General features: G+C 31.3%; 1 protein-coding gene and 1 long non-coding RNA gene across 4 annotated transcripts; one reads left to right on the top strand and one right to left on the bottom strand.

Moving 5' to 3' along the window:
- Positions 1 to 12,896: 12,896 nt before the first annotated feature.
- On the top strand, positions 12,897 to 21,828 carry LOC146952552 (uncharacterized). Of its 2 annotated transcripts, none has more exons than XR_015006692.1 (4): positions 12,897 to 13,084; positions 13,212 to 13,350; positions 13,478 to 13,700; positions 21,492 to 21,828. It is a non-coding gene; the product is annotated as an uncharacterized LOC146952552 (long non-coding RNA). The 2 variants fall into 2 exon arrangements; XR_015006696.1 differs by having other exon boundaries at positions 12,902 to 13,084; positions 13,544 to 13,700.
- LOC146952553 (uncharacterized) lies at positions 20,514 to 22,421 on the bottom strand. Of its 2 annotated transcripts, none has more exons than XM_085702892.1 (5): positions 21,841 to 22,421; positions 21,480 to 21,744; positions 21,158 to 21,245; positions 20,830 to 20,896; positions 20,514 to 20,747 (listed from the first exon to the last, which is right to left on the bottom strand). In XM_085702892.1, the coding sequence occupies exons 1-5, from the start codon at positions 22,000 to 22,002 to the stop codon at positions 20,694 to 20,696; spliced, it is 636 nt and encodes a 211-aa protein (XP_085559018.1). In that variant the 5' UTR covers positions 22,003 to 22,421; the 3' UTR covers positions 20,514 to 20,693. The 2 variants fall into 2 exon arrangements, with proteins under 2 accessions (XP_085559018.1, XP_085559025.1); XM_085702899.1 differs by having other exon boundaries at positions 21,480 to 21,737; positions 21,841 to 21,976.
- Between the last annotated feature and the right edge of the window lie 508 nt (positions 22,422 to 22,929).

A 22,929-nucleotide genomic window follows, 5' to 3' on the forward strand; every position in this document is an offset into this window, starting at 1 on the left:
GAGAGTAGTATTTTTGAATATACTACTGAAGAAGAAATTGAAGAATGAGTAGAAAAATTTTAAAAAATGGAAACCCTAATGCAACATTTATCCAGGTAACACTAAACAAAAAGAAAATCATGGGTTATATTGATACCGGTGCCACTTTATGTTTTGGTAGGAGATCCATAATTAAGGAAGGATGGATTAGACTACAAAAACCAAAAGAAATTATCTTTGCTGATAAGAAAAAACACCAAATCTGGTTTGTTCTAAAACATGTTTTTATAAAAATTGAACATAGATACTTCTATGTAAAATCAATCTATGAACATGATTCTGGAATAGATCTGATAATAGGAAATAACTTTTTAAAGTTATATAATCCTTTTATTCAAAAAACTGATACCATAACATTAAATTGGTTTGATATCAATAATCCAAAAGAAAGTGAATTTGTTACAACGAACATTATAACAAAAAATGAAATTTTAAAGGCAATTTCAGAAAATCTTAACATACTTAGATGTATGTGGGATAAAAGAAAGTTTTACTTAACAACTGAACAAAATCTAGAACATCATCTAGATCAAGTTTGTTCTGAAAATCCATTGGATACTATAGTAAACAAAATACAAGACTTAATTGTTGTAAAACTTAAAGATCCTAAAAAGGAAGTCAAAGCCTTATACAAGATCCCTTACTCAGGAGAAGATAAGGAAGAATTTAAAAAAGAAATAGCAGAACTATTAGAGAAAGGATTAATAAGTCCTTCTATTAGTCCACACTCAGCACCAGCTTTTTATGTCAGAAAACACAATGAGATAAAAAGAGGAAAAGCTCGAATGGTGATTAATTATAAAAAACTTAATGAGGCAACTGTAAGTGACTCATATAAGTTACCAAGAAAAGATTACATTTTTGAAAAAAATAAGAGGATGTAATTGGTTTTCATCTTTAGATGCAAAATCTGGATACTGGCAGTTAAGGTTATCAGAAGAAACAAAACCTTTAACAGCTTTCAGTTGTCCAGAAGGACATTTTGAATGGAATGTTTTACCATTTGGTTTAAAACAAGCACCATCAATATATCAAAGATTTATGGACAATACTCTTAAGGGTCTTGATCATATTTGTTTTGTATATATCGATGACATATTAATTTTTACTAAAGGAAGTAAAGAACAACATGTTAAAGATGTTATGACTGTTTTAAACAGAATAAAAGATAGAGGAATTGTTCTATCCAGAAAAAAGTCAATACTTTTGAAACAAGAAATCGAATTTCTTGGTCTTATCATAAGAGAAGGAGGAAAACTCGATTTATCACCACATGTTCAAGAAAAGATTTTACTTTTTCCTTACCAATTAGTGGATAGAAAACAAATCCAAAGATTTTTGGGATGTTTAAATTATATTGCTAATGAAGGATTTCTTCAAGACTTAGCAAATGATAGAAAAGTTTTACAGAAGAAGATATCTGAAAAAGTGCCATGGTCATGGACACAAAAAGATACTGAGGCTGTAAAATCTTTAAAAGAAAAATTAAAAGTTTTACCGCAACTATACAACCCAACAGAAAATGATTTTTTGGTTGTAAATGTTGATGCAAATCAGTTTACATGTGCTGGAGTTATGAGAGCTCTACCTAATGGTAAACAAAGATTGGGATTAAATCTCAATGGATATGTTGAGGATGAAACCCCACAACAATCCTATACCACTGTGGACGCAACCCCACAGTTAAAATCAGATATCCCTAATGGGCGATCAGATAAAACATCAGTTTCAACTGATTCAAAACTTGATTATTCAAGTAATAACATCCGAATTAAGGATAAAGATCTTGTTTTATGCAAGTATGTTTCAGGCTCTTTTAAAGATGCTGAAACAAGATATCATATCAATGAGAAAGAAACTCTTTCTTGTTTAAATGTTTTAGAAAAATGGAGAATGGATTTAATTCCATCAAGATTTTTATTACGAACTGATTCAACTTATGCTAGCGGATTTTGGCGCTACAATTTAAAAGTTGATCATAAACAAGGAAGACTTGTTAGATGGCAAATGCGCATCCAACAATTCTATCCTTATATTCAACTAATAAAATCAGAAAACAATTGTTTTGCAGATACTCTGACAAGAGAATGGAGCAAGCTCTAAAAGTTCTCTACAATAGCTTGAAGCAAAAAGATGAACAAATTGAAATTCATAGCCAAAAGCTAAAACAACTCTCTTCAGAGAGGAGGGAGATGATTAAAATGATCGAAAGCCTAACCAAGATCATAAATGTTGAAATTTCAACAACAACAGAAGAACCAACAAAAAAGACTTGGAATGAACAACAAAGTTTTTCATCAACATCTTCAGCAGGCTCTATGCCAGAAGAAGATACAAAAAAGTCATGGGCTGACAAAGTCGAACAAGAAGATGAAGAGTCAAAAAATGGTTCAGACCAACCAAGCGATGTTGTCGATCCACAACCAGCAAAGAAGGTGTATGTCATCTTTGATGGTCCAATGAAAGGCATCTACAACAACTGGGCAATTGCAAGCCTCCACATTAATGGCAAAAATGTCAGACACAAAGCTTATCCAACAATGGAAGAAGCAAAAGAAGCTTACAAGGCCTCCTACAAGGAAATGGCCATAGCAAAAGATATTGGCCAACCATCAAAAATGGAATCTAAAAAGAAGGTTTCAGTAGGATCAATTATAAACCTCTAAAAAGAAAAAAAACAAGATAAAAACCATTGATGATTTCATGGGAAAGTGGAGATGGCTAGCCAACTTCAAGGAAGAACTAGCAATTGAATGTTTTTATCCAGTTAATATCAAACATGGGGTAAAAGCTAATACAGTTCCAGGAATATCCAAGGAATTACTTAAAGAATTCTATGACTATGGAATGCTCAAGACCGTATATCTTGAGGAAAAAGAAGGATATAGATTTCAAGAATTGGCTGATCTTCCAAAAGAGATCGGTGATACAGCAAAAAGATTTAATGACTTCCTTGCCAAAGGAAGAGAAATATTTCTCCAATTCGAACAAACATATCCATGGTTCGAAGAAGAAAATAATCAGATGGCTGTAAGACCAAGAACAGCTATAAAGATAGGTATCTCAAATAAAACCTATCTAGAACCAAATGCAACAAGTGTTGGATGGACATTAATCTCATTTGTTCAACAAATGAAGCGTTTTTATGACTATCTAATCAAATATGGGTCATCCATTACCAATTATAAAGTCTTATATGTCTCAGATTATTGTTTCATGGTCTGTGACTCAAAGAAAAAGGTCTCTACAGAGCACCTCAAACAAACACTTCAATTCGAAGAATTATTCTCAGGATTCGAAAATGGTCTCCATAGAATTCCAGATGAAGTACAACAGGAGTGTTGCCAATACTTCTCAACCTACAAAGGGCATATCTGTAAATGGTGTGCAAAAGACAAAGTGTCGGCAGAAGAAAACAAAATACCGACAATTCCAACAATTGGAGATAAGGCAAAAGAAAAAGCCTAGACACGCGTCATGTAGATATCATGATGTAATAGTAAAAACTTATCATCTGAGTCAGACGGGGTCCACTTAGAGATAAGAATCTTATCACTTTAAGTGATAATGCGTTTTCTTTTTCTTTGCGTGTTTTAATTGTCTTTCTTTTTTGCTGTCATGGATAATGACATGTGAACTACTTGTAAGTCCTATCCTCCTATAAATAAGAGCCTCGATGCTCACTTGTAAATTACAACTTAAATCAATGAAGTAAGTACCTTAGTTTATGAGAAACATTGTGGGAAAGGGCTTCGCAGGATTTGAGATTGTCATAACCAAATCAAAAGATTTTAATTCTCAATATCAATAATCGAAAGATTATTTCAAATCCAAAGGATCGAAAGATCAGAATTATCAAAAATCCAAGACAAAGTCAGGTATGATTTTAAATATTTTAAATGCTTTATAATTTTTACATTTCATAATGGAATATAGTATGATAAAAGAAAATTCATCTGGTTTTATGGCAGATGTATTGATAGATCATATAGAAAAGGTAGATTTTACCTTAAAACCAGAAGAAAACTTCAAACAAAAAAGTATTTTTTCTTTAATAAAAGAAAAACTATCTAGAGAAAATATTCTAAAATATGGAATGATGATAGGAGAAGTTCTTATACCAATGGAATCAACAGATGGATCTGTTGTAATATCTATGATTGATGAAGAACAAATAAACGAAAGGTTAAAACACTTATCGTTAGAAAAAAGACAGAAGATAGGATATATTCATATATCGACTATCCAAATAATCATAAAAAGTACTTTTATGAAAGGAATAAATTCAGAACTAGAACTTCTTATAGAAGATGCTAGATTGAACAAAAAACATTCACTAATAACTAAAGGTGAAGGAAATCTAAAAGGTGGAAAAATAAAATTCGATATAAATTTACAAATAGGCTTAAGTCTAAATGATATAGATCTAAATAGATCTTTAGTAATACATTATAAACTCAAAGACCAAAAACTTATGAGACCAGGAAATCATCCTTTTAGTATAAGTTATAAGATGAATTATGCACTAAGTAACTCTCATTATAGTGTAGAGTTTAGTTGAAGAGAAAAAATACAAATAGATGAACTATTTGCACCATTAGTAAAACTAGAATCACCAATTCTAAAACCACTAAAAAGATCAAAGTCTATTATGACAATAGAAAGAACACCTCTCTTAGAGCAAGAGGAAAATACTAGTGAACCAAGGTTCCTACCACCAAGAACTTCATTAGACAGTATAAAGTTTGATAAAAATTTATCAGAAATAAAAACTGAACTTTTAAAAATTAATAAAAAATTATAATGCCAGGAATAACAATAAAAAATGAACTAAAATTATTTAGAAAAAAACTAGATGCCCTAGTTAACAAAATATAAGAAAATTTCTTTAGAATAGAAATGAAGAACACAATTTGGGGAATCCACGATTTAATGATTCTACAAATTTCATATGTAGATGAAGTAATAGAAGAATTAAAAGAAACAGAAAATGTTTCTATTATGCAAAAAGAAAGAGCCACAACTCTGTTATGGCCATCCCAAAAACTAGCTGAATTTGAACAATCTTTAGAAAAAATTCTAGAAAGTTCAAACATATAATGCATGGGTTAACAATTAAAACAGAATTAGAAATTTTAAAAGAGAGACTAAAAACCATAGTCAGTGATATTGAATGGTATTATGAGTTAATAGTATTCAAACAAATTTGTTATAAGGCTCAAACTATAACAATGGTTCACATAGATTTAATTGAAAATCTATTAGAAGAAATTCAAGAAAATAATCTCACCGAGATTCAAAAAACAAGAGCGAAAATTCTTTTAGAACCTTTTCAAGCTCTAACACAAATCGAATCACTTTTAAAAGAGGCCAAAAATTTGGAAAACTCCACGACTAATCAATAATGCCCGGATTAGATCTTAAGACAGAAGTAGAACTCTTTAAAAAGAGATTAGAAAAGATAATTTTTGATATAAACTTTTATAATGAAAGAATTGTGTTAAAACAAATTCTTTTTTGTGCTCAAGATTTAGTAAAATATCATATAGAGTATATTGACGATTTCTTAAAAGAAACAGAAGATTTAGAAAATCTTACAATTATACAAAGAGAAAGAGCTAAAACACTCTTAAAACCATTTCAAGGTTTGAATAAAATCGAACAAATGTTAAACCAAGTTCGAGAAAATTCCGCTGGCGACCCTGCCTCAACCTGGTATCAGAGCCAGTAATACAATCCTAGGGGGTAAAAATGAAACTAAAAATAAAAATAAAAATTTTATTTTTTTTCAGAAAAGACAAAAGTCTTTTAAAAACGCTTTTCTATTTAGCCGATTTAAAAGGTTAAGAGGACAAAATCCACGTGTCACACACTGATTGGATAATGTTATATAACATAGAAATCCACTATGTTACACAAGTGGAGTCCCTCTAAAGTCTAAAACTATGACTTCAAGAGATCTGCAACACGTAAGAAATAACCCTAAGCTTAGTATAACCACAACTCCTTGCAAACTCAATAATCTAGCGACGTCCCAAAGAATTTCATATAAGACACCCAATTCTTGATATACTAGTTTTACCAATCAAACTACCATCAACATTGAATTTAAACACATTATTTGGATGAGGGTGCCAAAAAACCAACCTAAGAGTAGGGATAGGAGAAGGACCATAAAAAATCTTGGTGGAATTAAAAATATAGAATATTTGGCTGAGAATAAACCAGAGAGGGTGACTAATGTCAGAAACGCTTCATCATTTTTAAAATTCCAAATAAACTAACATCCAATGATAAAAAGAGTACTATGTTGGTTGGTTGCATGCATCATGAACTATAAATGAAGATCACCTTCATTAGAAACATTCTAAAAAACAACCTGAGTTTATAAAATAGTTTCGACGAAGCACCACATCAATAACAATAACCATACAAATAAATACGACGAGTACACTGAAACCTGGTTGGTAGGCAACTCCCCATGCATAACAATCCACGTAAAATGACGAACATATTTCGGATCAAGTCTTGGGTACAATGTTTAACCAATAATAAACCGATTTAGTGGTATAAGTATATGGAATGATTCCCACACAATGATGTCATTAGCGTCATCATTGAGAAAAATACTCTCCATATCCAACAACTTATCATCTTAAAGAAGTGACATTGCTATGATACCAAAATCCCACACCGTGTTGTAACAAATGATATTGATACAAAATTAGTGTCATTTTGTTACACATGAAGAATTTGCTCAAAAATTGGTCATGAGGAAGTATTTTACTTTGATTTAGAGTGATTTAACTGTTAGAAATTTTAATGATAAATCACAATTCGTATATCAAAAGTTATTCATATAAAATAAAAAGTTATTCAATAGAATCATTATATTAATGTTTATATTTTGACAATATCAATGAGTTTTCACATATTTTATCATATCAACTTTCTCATATATTTACGTAAATATTTGTTTCTGCAGAAAAAACTCGGATAAAATCTGCAACGGGTGCTATGCAAGTATTGAAAGGTATTTTGCATATAAAATAAAAATTTATTTAAATGAAAAAAATACATTAATTTTGATATTTTAAAAATAATCATGAGTTTTAGAAAAATTATTTTATTAACTTTCTTATATATATATATATATATATATATATATATATATATATATATATATATATATAATATATAAATTGTTTTCGCATACATAAGAAAATAAAATCCACAACAATGTGATTTAAATATTTGACATATTTTATATATAAGAAAAAAATATTCGATAGAAAATTATATTAATGTTGATAATTTTCATTTAATATCTTTAAACATTTGACAATGTTAACAATGTAATTATTTTTTATATGATTACCGCAATGTTATGCTACCCGTGCGGAAGCACGGGTCTATTACTATTTTTACTTTAATTTAGAGTGATTTAACCGTTAGAAATTTTAATGATAAATCACAATTAGTATATCAATAAATTTTATTTTATTTTGAATATTCAATAAATCATACATAGTTGATTTTTTTTCTTCTAATTTTCATGTATTAAATATGACCATGTAGTCATGAATGTCAATTACCAAAAACACAACCAACTACTACATGCATGACACCGCTAATTTATCATGTAAAATAATTAATTTTGCTTCATCCGTCATGTATTAAATATGACTCATGAAGTCATCTATGTCATATGAGAATGAATATTATATATGTTAGAAACACAAAATGATTTAAAATGTTAACCATTGTATATTACATTGATGTATTATGAATGTATTGTTTATCAGATAACTATATTTTTTTTTTACACAATCACATGAAATTTTGTAAACTGAAAAAATCCAATAATTTTAAGTAGTGTGGGGAAAAATACATGTGCTGTGTATATATATAGATTTATTTTTAAATGTACAAATATATTTTTGTAAGTATGATTTGTCCAAGAAGTATTAACTCGATGGTAAAAGTTTAATTTTGTAACCTCAAAACACATGGTTCTTTTTTGGTTACATTTTTTTTTGTTACACTCAAAACACATGGTTTAAGTTTAATCTAAGACACTTTTTTTTTTGACAAGTTAATCTAAAACACTTGTAAAGTAGTTATTAGTGTCAGCGTTAATTTTTTTTTAGGGACCGTTAATTATTTTTTTAAAACAAGTGTCACTGTTAATGTTAATGTTGATTTCTCCTTTTCTATTTTTTTTCAAAAAAAAATATTTTATCATTTTCACTATAAAAAAAAAAGGTTAATTACCATCACACAGATGCCGAACAATATTATATAAATTGATTTTTAGGGAAATATTATGTAAATAGTTGTTCTATATAAAATAATTACGGTAGTTTAATAAAAAATAATATAATTAAAAATTTGAAGAGAATCCAAAAAAAGATACATTTACCCTTAAAAAAAGATACATGTAAATTTCATACTGCAGGATTGGGAATTAAAGAATATTACGTATTTCTGCAAAAAAAAATATTGTGTATTTTTTCTTTTCACAAAGAAAATATTATGTATTTATACAAAAATATATATGTTATGCATGTCTATATATATATCAAAAAAAATGAAAATTGTAAATATAGTCGGCCATGCTCCCCATATTACGACCGTCCCTCCTTTCAATAACATCTCAAAATTAAGGACTAAATTTGACTCAAAATAATAATAATTTTAAAACTTATGTTGATTAGATTTTTTATTTTCTTTTTAAAAAGTTGTTTAGATTAATGATCCTGGTAAGACAATTTACATATACAATGTCCTTAAAAAAGTTAAATATATAATGCATGACAATTTTAATTACCTTTTTTTATTATTAATATTTAATTCTATTAATTTATCGATAAAAAAACTACTTCTATTAGTTAATTATTGAGAATAGATTCTAACAATTTTTCTATTGAAAGTAGAAAAAGGTGGCAGCTATATAATCTATTAATTACTATATAAACAGAAATACACACAATTTTTGCATGGCTGTTTTTTTTTTCTTTCAATTTTGGTGTTCTTGACACCGAAGTTGACAAGATAAGACAAGAGGATGTTTCAAAGGAAAAGATAGTATAGGAAACAATGAATACAAAGACATGGAGATGGATGATTGACTCTTTGAATTTTCTCCGCTTTTTCGCTCACATGTTGTATTAACGCCATATGCGTTTCACATTCCTGTACATAGCATAGCATAGTTATAGTTGTAAATTTATCCAATTAATTATATGAAATATGGGATCTTGTTTTACGTATGACCTAATGGTAATTGTAACTTTATCCAATTCATTATATACGATAGATGTTGTTGTTGTTTTAAAGTATTTTTTTGAAGTATTATTAATACAGAAAGTTAATCATAAAAAGTGAGTTGCATGCAATAAAACCTGAACCATATGGGTGAAACGCACATGCCTAAGCCACTTTATTAATAACATACAATTAAAAGATAATATTGGAACTTCAATCACATTTTCTTAGAAATTTTAGCTACACCAATATCGAAAGTCTGAGTCCGCTCCTGGGACAGAGCAATGTTCAGAGGCACTTGAAGAAACAGCGTCAAGTGTGGAGGCTCTAGATCCATGCGATAAGGCTGCTTCAAAGTTCTATGAGGTGGCAGCATTGACATTCTTCAATTGGGGTGATGTTCACATGTGTGCCGCTAGGGAGCGGATTCCCCTAGACGAGTTTGCTGGTAAAGATTTAGTGGCAGAACAGCTTCAAGTGGCTTATGACTGGGTCAAGGAGAAGTATTCATTGGCAAGAGAGAAGTATGAGGAAGCACTCTTGATCAAACTGGATTTCTACGAGGGATTGTTTGCTCTCGGCCAGCAACAATTTGAAATGGTCAAGTTCCATTGTTTTTTAGCAATTGCTAAGAAGATAAACCTATCAACTTAGGATTCCAATATAACTCTTCAATTGTTTAACAATACAGAGGAGAAGATGAAATATGTGATTGATATATGGGAGAAGTTGGAGGAACAGAGGGCAAAGGAGACATAAGACCCAACTGCAACCAAGAAAGAAGAATTGTTCATAAGAAGAAAGAAAGAGGGAAGTGCTACTGAAGACGAGTCTTATGATGTTGACGGTTTGAGTGAGATATCTGCTGAAGAAGCTGCTGAGCAAGCAGTGGTTATGAGATCAAAGATTCATCTCTTACGGGGCAATATGCTTTTTGAAAAATCCCAAATTGAATACAAATTAGGAATGGATAGTTGGAAGAAAAACCTCAATGTTGCACCATAACGATTTAACCTTGCATGAACTTCCGACGCAAATATTTTGATGGTTCTAAAAAATCAATGCTCAAATGGAGATAAAAAAACGCGACGATAAAAAGGTCCAAAGTTCACTTCCTTACAAGACTAGTGAACTAGAAATTAATAGAGATCAATAAGGAGGCCAGTCAAGTATGAAATAAATGATGTGTGGCTATTGATCAAAGATGACGGCGACGAAATTTGTTCCGACGACAACTTCACCATCATAGACTATCCTTCCACACCCACACCACAAACAGCGATTCCTCTTCTTTTGTTGATTCCGATAACCCTTCAACTGTTGTATATTTTAAATAGGCTTAATAGCACTTTTGGCCCCCTATGTTTGCAAAAATTACGATTAAGGCCCCCTATCTTTGAAAACTACAAAACCGCCCCTTATGTTTTGTTTTCGTTGCAGTTTTGGCCCCCATGGTCATTTTTGACCTGGTCCACGCTGACATGGCACCCACATCACTTATGTGAGGGGCCAAAATCGCAACTTTTGCAAACATAGGGGGCCAAAAGTAATATTAAGCCTATTTTTTATTTTTTAATTCATTTTCTTTTTTTTTTCCATTTTTTGTGTTTTGAAAAAATTAAAAAAAGAGAGAAAATTAATAAAAATTGAAAATAATGCAAAAAATACTGAAAAATTTAAAAAAATTGGAAAAATTAATTAGAATGAAAACAAAAATCTGAAGAAAAAAAATTTCGAATGACATGTGTGTATATACATACCACATCATTAAATCATTTTAATAACAAAAAAAACATTAAACACTGAAAATCTTTTAAAAATAACAAAAAATCAGATTATTTTTTTCAAAAAATAAAAGATTGATTTTTTTAAAATTTTAAAAATAACAAAATATCAGATTATTTTTTTCGAAATTTAAAAAATTAGAAAAAGTTCGGATTTTTTTTCGAAATTTAGAAGATATTTAAAAATAATGGAATTTATTTATCAAAATAAAAAATTTAGATTTTCTTGCGAAATAAAAAACTGGAAAATATTTAAAATTTTAAAAATCTGGATATATATTTTTTAAAATCCAATTACAGTATGAAAATTAAATTTTGAAAATCATATAATCTGAAGAAAAAAAAATAATTTTAGTTCAAAAGAGATTGGAAGAGCAACTTGAGGTACTTACTTTTTAAATTTTAATGTCTCTTAAATAAGACACTTTTTAAAATTTTACACGCATTAGTAATTGTTTTTACAAAAATATTCCTATGTAATTCAAGCTTCTCAGATTTTTTCCTAAATTTTTAATTAAACTAAAATCAATTTTTTTCTTCAGGTTATATGATTTTTAAAATTTAATTTTTCGATTGTAATTGGATTTTAAAAAAATATATATCCAAAATTTTAAAATTTTAAATATTTTCCAGTTTTTTTATTTCGCAAAAAAATCTACACATTTTATTTATTTTGAAAATTAAATTCCAGTATTTTTAAATATCTTCTAAATTTCGAAAAAAATCCGAACTTTTTTCTAATTTTTTAAATTTCGAAAAAAATCTAAATGTCTTTTTTGCTTTTTTCTTTTATTTTTTAAAAAAAATAATCTGATTTTTTGTTATTTTTAAAATTTAAAAAAATCAATCTTTTATTTTTTTAAAAAAATAATCTGATTTTTTGTTATTTTTAAAAGATTTTCAGTTTTTAATGTTTTTTAATTATTAAAATAATTTAATGATGTGGTATGTATATACGCACATATTATGCGAAATTTTTTTTTCCAGATTTTTGTTTTCGTTCTTATTAATTTTTCAAATTTTTTTAGTTTTTTTTTCATTATTTTCAATTTTTATTAATTTTCCCTCGTTTTTAAAATTTTTTCAAAACAAAAAAAATGAAAATGAATTAAAAAAATAAAAAATAGGCTTAATATTACTTTTGGCCCCTATGTTTGCAAAAGTTGCGATTTTGGCCCCTCACATAAGTGATGTGGGTGCCATGTCAGCGTGGACCAGGTCAAAAATGACCATGAGGGCCAAAACTGCAACGAAAACGAAACATAAGGGGCGGTTTTGTAGTTTTCAAAGATAGGGGGCCTTAATCGCAATTTTTGCAAACATAGGGGGCCAAAAGTGCTATTAAGCCTTTTAAATATTTCAAAAGTTATTTATTTTATTCTGATTGATTTAATTAATATTATTTGAAAATTAATTTGTTGACTTATGCATGATATACATTAAAAGCTCAATTTGTTCTGTGTTGTATATCATCACGTTTTGGTTTTGCTGTACCTCGTTTTGAATTACTTTTTTTTTTTTTTTTGTAGATAGACGAGATGACAAAGTCACCATAAACTCACACACATAGTGGATGTACCGGGGTTTGAACCTGGGTCATGACATTCAGCCTAACAATTTCGGCATTTTGCAAGTTGAGCTAGAACTTATGGAACTCCTTTTGAATTACTTTACCAATTTACTATACTTAATTATTTTCGATGTGCTTTAAATGTGGTAACTGAAATTGACTGAGTATACTCATATGTATAATTCAGTTGTCCTCAGAAGTAGCTGAACGTGCGCATATCATTAAAAAAACTTTTTCTCATATTGCCTTTTAAGTAGGATATGTGGTTATCCAACGTGCAAACATATTCTGTCTGTATAAACTAGAAGCTTGCTTTTACGTATATACAGAGATGCTTTTTGTTCCTCCTTCCTTCAATTTTCTATTAAAAACATTAAGTACGCGAGTCATTTGAGTGTGTATTTCTCGTGTCTTGATAACCTCGGTAAGATTAACGCTGAGAGGAACTTATTGTATTCTGGCGGATATTGCGCAATTCTGCAGATAATTCCTTAGTCCAGTAGTGAAGTAGTCACACCTCAGTTTTTACGTTTCATTTTATTGTTTTGCAGGTTGTGATCTAGTCATCTGCTTACAACAATCTAAGGAATTAGGGCTGGAGACTAGTTTGAAAATGACAACATGGTTGATGCCGTAGTTACCGGCTCTCCGACATGGTCACCTACGACGAGCAGTTTGATGATGTTACCGGTACTCTATTTATGATTTCTCTATTTTTTTTTTTTTTTTCTTTTCACAATGCAAAATGTGGGGTAAGCTGTTTGTTTGCCTACCAAAGTAACCATATATTTGTACCTTCTTTCCTTTCTCTATATAGCATAACATCCCATTGAGGACTTCTTTAGCTTGTAATTATCTTTTCCATTTGTAAATATGGATCAAGAAAAAAAGCAAGGTACAAGAGAAGAAAATGAAAAAGAGAAATGGGTTTATGATGGTTCTGTGGATTGTAAAGGCAAAGTTCCTCTTCGTGCTAAAACTGGTGTATGGATAGCTTCTCTCTGTCCTTAGTAAGATATTTACTTGTGTTCATCATTTAGGTAAGTATTCTTAACTAATTTTGATGTAATTACATTTTATATGTAATAACTTTAATCTATTTGAGCAAAACAAATTAAAATTAATTGCTAAGGGTAGTTTGCTTGAAAATGATTTGCTCCATTGCATGTTCCATTTTGAAGTATGTCTCACGTGCTTTTTTTTGTTGAGATGAGGATAATAACTAATAAGTTGCTATTCCACAATCAAATATGGTTTGTGTTGTACATCCTTATATACTTGTTAAACACTAATTGAAGCACGCATTATGTTTTCAATTCCTTTGTCACGGTTTTTGGTGTTGTGACCATGTTTGTTTGAATAATGCTTGTAGTTTTTTCTAATTTAGATACACAATTTTGCCTTAGAGAATATTTCTTTTCACGATGAAGAACTGATAATGTTTTCTTAAAAGGATTTAAGACACTTGAGAAAATTGTTGTTTTGATTAAATATGGTTCTCATGCATGGAAACTTTTACTTCAAAAAGAAAATATAGTATTTGAATGAAGTACCTGCTGTTTTTATCATCATCTAGGGGATTAATTTTTCATTGTTTACATGAATGAAGTGTATTGGCAGTGCTTGCATAGGTGTAGACATTCAGTGATTGAATACTATGATTGAATTTGAGTTATATGCACAATGAATTTTTCAACTTAAGCTCTTAGCACATTCTGTTATGAATATTATTTTTCTATCCCTGTGAATTAGATGTGAGCAAAATTGTGATAAGTCTTCAATGTTTATGCATAGATGAGACGAAGTGTAATTTTGAGTGTTAAGTTATGAAACTCTGCTAGTTATTATGGGCTTGTGTGTTTTTGTTTTTTAGCATGGTAGAGAACAGATGATCTAATTGCTTCTGTGAAAGATTTTATTTGTGTATGGTATCTGTTATGAAATTTAACAAATGAAAAGTGGTTCATTCTCATTATTGTGAAATGTGATTACATCAAGTATTTATATGCAAAAGTGTTATGAACAATGAGAAATCAAAACAAACTAGAAAAGAAACTTGCAGTTCAAGTAACTGCACTAAGCTTTTGTTTCTTGTAGTTCAAGTAACTGCACTCTCCTTTGTAGCTTTCCCTTCATTCTCTAAGATCCCCCCACAAGCTGGAGAATGGTAAATATTGAGCATTCCCAGCTTGGATAATAGAATGTTGAATGGTTGAGGAAGCAAGGGCTTTGTGAAAAAATCTGCCAATTGGTCTTTGGATGAAACAGGAAGAAGTTTCATGATGCCAGCTTGAACTTTGTCTCTGACCAAATGACAATCAATCTCAAGATGTTTGGTTCTCTCATGAAACACAGGATTGACAGCAATGTGCAAAGCACTCTGGTTGTCACAATAAAGAACTGGGAGCTTGACTGTTGAAACATGAAGATCATTAAGCAAGTAAAGTAACCACTGAAGCTCACAAGTTGCAGCACCAAGTGCTCTATACTCAGCTTCTGAAGAAGATCTTGAGACAGTTAACTGTTTCTTGGTTCTCCAGGAGATGAGAGAACTTCCAAGAAAGAAACATTGACCAGAAACTGATCTTCTAGAGTCCAAGCAACCAGCCCAATCTGCATCTGAGAAGCCAGATAAAAACAGAGATGATTGTCTGGGGAAAAACAACCCTTGACCAGGACTTTTCTTCAAGTACCTCAAAATCCTGGTGGCAGCCAGAAAGTGTTTCTCAGTAGGAGAAGTGAGAAATTGACTAAGTTGCTGAGTAGCCTGCCTACCTACCTACCAATCTTCTGTAGGAAGGCACATCAGAATAAGGTGCACTATCCTGGTGTTTGTTAAGTAGATCAGCCTACCTACCAATCTTCTGTAGGAAGGCACATCAGAATAAGGTGCACTATCATCAGTGTGAAGCTTGCATGATGGATCAGATGGTGTAGAGACAGGTTTGGATGCAAGGTAACCTGTATCAGTGAGAAGGTCAAGGCAGTATTTCCTTTGACATAAAAATATGCCTTGAGAAGAATGGGCAACTTCTAAGCCAAGGAAGTATTTGAGTTGGCCAAGGTCTTTAATTTTGAATGAAGAATTCAAAATATCTTTGATGAACATGAATTCATCAAGAGAGTCACCAGTTATAATAACATCATCAACATAAACCAGTAAAACTGTGAATGAAGTGGCAGTTTTCTTAATGAACAGGGAGTGATCAGCATTAGACTGAGTATAATGATGCTGAACCAAAAGTGATGTGAGTTTTTCATACCACTTTCTACTTGCTTGTTTGAGACCATAGAGTGATTTGAGGAGTTTGCATACCTGATTAGGTTTATCAGGAGTGATACCTTGAGGAACAAGCATGTAAACATCTTCCTGTATGTCTCCATGTAGAAAGGCATTGTTGACATCTAACTGGTGAATGTGCCAATTATTGATAGATGCCAAAGCAAGTACAGTTCTCACAGTGGTGAGTTTAGCAACTGGTGAATAGGTGTCAAAATAGTCAAGGCCTTCAACTTGATTGTATCCCTTTGCTACAAGTCTGGCCTTATACCTCTCAATGGATCCATCAGCATGATGCTTGATTTTGTAAACCCATTTGCATCCTATTGGCTTCACATTTGGTGGTAAATCAACCAGTTTTCAGGTGCCAGTATTTTCAAGAGCAGAAATCTCAGCTTGCATAGCTTGCTTCTAACAAGTGAATTTACTAGCTTCAGCATATGTGGTAGGCTCAGTGTGGGAGGCAATGGACAAAGCAAAAGCACAATGAGAAGGAGAAAGATTAGTATAAGAAATGTAATCAGAAATAGGATAAGAAACTGTGGAAGAGACATGTGAATGATTGCAAACATAGTCTTGCAAATGTATAGGTGGATTGGCATGTCTGGTTGATTTTCTGATGACAGGTGGTGGGGAAGGAGAAGCAGGTGGGGTAAGGTCATGAAATGAAGGCTCAGGATCTAGAAATGGAGGTGGTGGAGTGGGAGAGACTGTAGGTGGTGTTTGACTTATGGGACAAGTAACAGAAGGAAAATAGTCCCAATTGGTGGTTATGGATGAAGAATTGGGAGGATAGGGCAATATATGTTCATGAAAACTGACATTTCTAGATATGTGGATGTCTCTGGTGTGAATGTCTAGGAGTACATAGCCTTTAAAACCAATGGTGTACCCCAAAAAGATAGATTTTCTTGCTCTAGCAGACAATTTGGTTATGTTTGCCTGAAGAGAAGTGGAATAACATAGACAATCAAAGACTTTGAAGCTATGAATGTCAGGAACTTTGGTATGAAGCAAATAATATGGAGATTTGTTGTGAAGGTGAGGTGAAGTGACTCTATTGATAATAAAAGTGCAATGTAAAAGAGCATAAGACCAGTAAGATGCAGGCAGTTTGGATTGAAATAGAAGGGCTCTGCCTACATTCAAAAGGTGTTGGTGTTTTCTTTCAACCCTCCCATTTTGTTGGGGAGTCTCAACACAAGATCTATGATGGGTTATGCCCTTGGAGGCATAAAAGGAAGATAGGAGAAATTCAGGGCCATTATCAGTTCTAATGGTTTTGGGAGTAATATGAAACTGATTCTCAATGAGAGTAATGAAATTTTTAACATGTTGTGATACTTCAGCTTTGGATTTAAGAAGGACAATCCATACAAACCTACTGTAATCATCAAGTATAGTAAGAAAATACTTATGATTGTGAATAGAGGGTACATCAAGAGGACCCCAAATGTCAAAATGCAACAATTCAAACTTATTGGAAGCAACAGATGAACTAAGGGAAAAGGGAATTTTCTTTTGTCTAGCAAAATGACATATATCACAGGTTGCTTGAGAATCAAAAGATAAAGAAGGATACAAATGAGACATGTGAGCTAATCTTTTGTAAGATACATGTCCCAATCTAAAATGCCAAAGAGCAGAAGAAGGAATGGTAAGAAGTTTATTAACAAAAACATTGTTAACAGACAAAGATTTATTCAAAGAGGAAGCAAAAAAATCTAAGTTCAATCTATAGAGACCCTCAAATGGTTCACCCAAACCAATCATCTTTTGGGATTGAATATCCTGTAAGAAACATTTATGGTTATGAAATGTGATATAACACTTCAATGAATCACAAAGCTTGAATATGGAAATCAAATTAAGAGTTAAAAGAGAGGAAAATAAGACATCCTCAAGGTAAAACTCAGGAGTAAAATGAATTGTGCCAGCAATATCAACAGTTACAGAAGATCCATTGGGCAAATTGACAAGTTTAGGAGTGATTTTGTGATAAGATGTGAACCAATGAAGGGAACTAACAACATGCTCATTAGCACTAGAATCTAATAACCATAAATCAGATTTAGATTACAAAGAACAAGAGAAAATGGATGATATACTTGAGGGATTGATAGAAGTGGAACTAGAAGGAGCATGAATTTGATTGGCACTAGTAGATGAGGCAGCTGCAGGAAGTAAATTCACTTATTGTAACAAACTGACAAGTTGATCATACTTCTCCTGAGAAATAGTGGAACCTGAACTTGAAGAAGCTTCATTGCTACTTCCTGGTTGTGCCTCAACTTCATCAACACTTCTTGAGGCATTTGCAGAAGCACCTTGCTTCTGAAAATTGGGGTGCCCATGCTTTTGATAGCAGAAATCAACTGTGTGGTTACTCTTCCCACAAAAGGTACAATGTCTAGGTGGCTTGAAGCTATTAGAGTATCCCCTACCTCTGCCTCTACCATAGCCTCTACCTTGTGATTCAGCAGCATTAATAACAGAGAGTTGTTCATCAATGGGAGAAGGAAGAGAATGATTATTGCTTTCTTCCTGAACAACTAGTGAATAAACCTTGTTGATAGAAGGAAGGGGATCAAGCATGAGCACTTGAGTTTTCACAACATTGAATTGATCATTTAAACCAGTAAGAAATTGAATAACCTGATCTTCAAGCCTATAGTTTCGAGCTTCTCTCATTGCAGCACAACGACATGGATGTGGACAAGTGCAATAAGGCATAGGCCTGTGTGAATTCAACTCTTCCCATAGAGTTTTCATTTCAGTGAAATACTCCAGAACAATCTTAGAACCTTGTTTCAAATTGTTAATCTTGGAACGTAAAGAAGCAATGCGAATACGATCAGCTTTAGCGAAGCGTTCTTTGAGCTCAGACCAAGCATCAATGGCGTTTTCATGGAAAACTAGGGTTTGAGCAATTTGTGGTGAAACCGAATTGATGATCCAAGATTGAACTAGATGATTGCAGCGCTCCCACGCACTACGATTCAAGTCATCTTCATCTGGAATCGCCATAGATCCATCAATGAATTTCAATTTGTTTTTCGCGCCAAAAGCTCGAATCATGGAACGACTCCATGCGAGGTAATTTAAACCATCCAGAGGAGGAGAAATGACAACAGAGTTTCGCTCGGATGAACGTAGAAAACCGATTCAGTATCTGGTTGATTTTGGCGAGGCATGGTGAAAAACGAAGAAGATGAAGAAAAAATACAGAGAAAAATGAAGAAGATGAAGATGAATCAACAAGAATCAGCAAGAAAATCTGCGAAGAATTGAAGGACAACGCAGAAATCTTCAACAAAAATCAATGAAGATGATGAGAAATGGAACCGTAACAAACTTGTAACTAACTTTCTCCATGGAAATGGGAGAAAAGGCTCTAGATACCATGTTATGAAATTTAACAAATGAAAAGTGGTTCATTCTCATTATTGTGAAATGTGATTACATCAAATATTTATATGCAAAAGTGTTATACACAATGAGAAATCAAAACAAACTAGAAAAGAAACTTGCAGTTCAAGTAACTGCACTAAGCTTTTGTTTCTTGTAGTTCAAGTAACTGCACTCTCCTTTGTAGCTTTCCCTTCATTCTCTAAGAATATATGTGGGAAAGAAGATTCAAATAATTGTATATTTTGTGTAATAAGATTTTGTAGTGTTAATTGAGTTGTGCAGTGAAGTCATGATCTATTGGCAATAAGAGCACCATTGAAAATGCTCTTATGTGAGAATGATAGAACAAGGGTGAGAATCGGGTGCACGTGAGTTTTAATGTGATGTTTTTTAATCTCAACCGTGCATTTTTTTATTTAATGATTGAGATTATTCCTGTCATTATCACATAACATATTCATTCTCATGTGATGCATCATATATATGTATTAGAAATCAAACTACATCTAATTGAAATTGTATATTAGATATTAGTTAAAAAATTCAAGAATTAATCTAAACAAGTTTGAATACAGAGTGATAATATGTTTGTTAGTATGCTAAACACTTGATATATAAATGAGGAGACTTAATATTCTGAGTTTACAAAATTAACTCTGTACAAAGATTAAGGGCCTATTTGTTTTGGATTTTTTTTGAAAAAAATCTATTTTTTTGAGTAAAAAATCACTTTTTTAGTTTTTGTTGTGTTTGTTTGAGATTTTTAAAAAATCTATTTTGCTAAAAAAATCATTTTTAGCCTCAAAATGAAAATCTATTTCAAGTAGCTTTTCCAAGATCTATTTTTTTCTTAATGCAAGGAACTCAAGTGTAAGTGTTTCAAATCTCAAAAAAATGATTTTTATGATAGTAGACAAACAGAAATAGCTTTAGATTTTTTTAAAAATCTTTAAAAAAAAAATCTCTAGATTCTTTTAACTCAAAATCTATTTTTTTTAAAGCTGAAACAAACGCACCCTAAATTTCTTGTTACTAAGTGACAACAAGAAACATTAACTCTTTCAATATCAACACTTCGGCCAGAAACTTGCAGCAGCTGAAAATTGGCCTCAAATGTGATCTGCGTGTCTGCAATTGATGGCGCGATGCATACGCTGAGACATAAAAATTGCGGCCACAATTGCAGTTGCAATTCATTAAACTTTGATTATACAATTGATCTAATCTAATTCATTTAAGATTAGAGAAGAAGCACTGAGAAACAGAAATTAAAATAGCTTGCAAGAGTTGCATCATTTACAATTATCCAATAGGAGAATGAACAAATGTATATTTTGCTTGATCAATCATATAGACCCTCTTGCTCCCAAATATCAACAAGAAAGTATACCATTTCCTGTATCAAAAATATTATAATCAATCAGTGATATGTTGCCATATTTTATTTTAATTGAAGAATAAAGTTCAGAAAATCATACTCTTAGAGGGATAGGTTGGGGAAAAGGCTTGTTATTCCCAAGTATATCTTCATAGGTAGCATTTGAACTGTGTGGAACATGAACTCAGTAAGAAATTAACAAACACGTCGCAAATTACTTGATGTAAAAATAAGATACAAAACATACTCAAAACAATGCAATGGTATTATCGACATGTTTACAAATAGCAGTTGCGATAACAGTTGTGTTTGCATTGTAATTATTAACATTGCGAAGAATTGCAGTCAAATGCGACTGATGCAGTCTCAATCGCACTGGCGTCACTGTTTCAGCAACATAAAAAACCTTTATCTAATACTAAATTTACCTTATTCTTGGTTCTCTTACCACCGTCTGACTCTCAGACCTTTTATTTCCAGCCCATTGTTGCCTTATCTGGTTCCATAGAACAAGCCCTGCATACACCAAACTTCTTTCCTCACTATGCGAAATCAAATGAAAATCATTAAATCCCTGTTTGCATAAACGACTTAAATAAATGTTTACCATGTAAGTGGTTATGTCTAAGCTATTTCTATAATAACACATAAAATAAAGTCAAATTATTTGCATATAAGTTATAAGTTGTTTTCATAAATTATCCTGTAGAATTTTGAAAATAGGAAACAATGGAAATAACATAAACATGCCTTTGTTGACAGATTCAGGAGGACTAATTTGACTGCTTGAACTGCTTTGAAGATCAGAAGAAATACTCATTGTTATTCCACTCGAAGAAACACTTCTCCGCGACCGAGCTTCACTATGATCCTTTTCAAAAGTGCTGCTGCTCCAGAAACCTGATGATCCATCATCTTTAGTCACGGTTTGGCCTTGAATTATTTCTCCTTTACATCCCTCATCCATTGAAACAGTAGCTCGAGGTTTTTCGCGGCTTCTAAGACAACCTATGCTCTATCAAAAAACATGTTCAACAACAAAGAATCATGCAATCATGTAACAATAAATTCAATGCAAATAGAATTGGCTTAAAACAAATTTCACTCTTACAGAGAAAATTTCTTTGCATTTATGCTTGAATTTTTCCATAGAGATAACGACAAGAATGCGAAAGCAAGAACAAGAAAACAGAAAAATTGAACAGCAAAGTTTCTTTATAGAGAATCTATCAAAAAGTGCTAACAAGAAACACCTAGAATACATATATCTCATATGAAATTGAAAATCCTATAACCAAAGCAAATTCCATGTGTTGTGTCATATTATACCAATTTCAAAAGAATCCAATTATAGAATGACAAAACAATTATGCTTGCTTAATAACAAAGCAAGTACAAGCAAAGATTCCTAAACATGATTTAAAAAAAACAGTGCAAAGTACATAGAAATAACCTTAACATACACAGAAAAGTTAAAAGAGTTGCAGCTACATAACAATCAACTATTGCAAAATTTGATTGGATGTTTTATATTTTACTTGGTAAGCAAGTTAATTAAGAGAATAAAATTGTAGAATCCTAAGTATAAAAGTTAATTACTTTGAGATTAGGTAATTAGTGGAACAGTTGAAAGTAGTTGAATTGAATTGGTTAATTAGTCAATGTTCTTTTCAACTACCAAAAGAAGACAAACAAAATAGAAAGCAAAAGAACTCACCCTATGCACTTAAGGTTGTATAGTATTCACACAAAGTCAATGATGAGATTTTTCACCAATAATTATGAATCCTTGAACTCTAAGGAGAGGATTTATATATAGTCCTTCATGCACAATAATGATAAGAATAATAATATTAGCAGAAAATTGAGTACAAAATGCTTTAATGATAATGATAATAAAATCAAAAGCTAAAGAACTTCCAACTTTAATAAAGAATAAATATGGGGAGCAAATATTCGAGTTGTTTGGTTCTCTTGAAAATTAATAAAGAAAAGGATTATATAAAAAGACCTGTTTGGTGGTTTGGAAAATTATATGGAAAACTGTTTTATTTAGAAAGTTGTATTGAAAACGTGAAAGATGAGGAGATCTTGACTTCTTATGGGCTGTTTAATTTGGATTATTCAGAACTTAATGGATTAGTGCGTTTAGTTTTTTTTTTTTTTTTTTTACAAAAATAAACGGTATTCATTCATTTAA

This window comes from Medicago sativa, chromosome 1, assembly GCF_051527215.1.
Source record: "Medicago sativa cultivar Bolivia chromosome 1, Bolivia_mono, whole genome shotgun sequence".
In the NCBI taxonomy this organism is placed as follows: domain Eukaryota; kingdom Viridiplantae; phylum Streptophyta; class Magnoliopsida; order Fabales; family Fabaceae; genus Medicago; species Medicago sativa.

Bases quoted from the DNA above. Each gene is read 5' to 3' on its own strand.
- LOC146952553 (XM_085702892.1), bottom strand. From the start codon at position 22,002: ATGAGATATATGTATTCTAGGTGTTTCTTGTTAGCACTTTTTGATAGA. The intron at 21,745-21,840 runs GTAAGAGTGAAA...GTTTTTTGATAG, and splicing joins AATGCAAAGAAATTTTCTCT to AGCATAGGTTGTCTTAGAAG. The intron at 21,246-21,479 runs GCATGTTTATGT...TGGTGTATGCAG, and splicing joins TCCTGAATCTGTCAACAAAG to GGCTTGTTCTATGGAACCAG.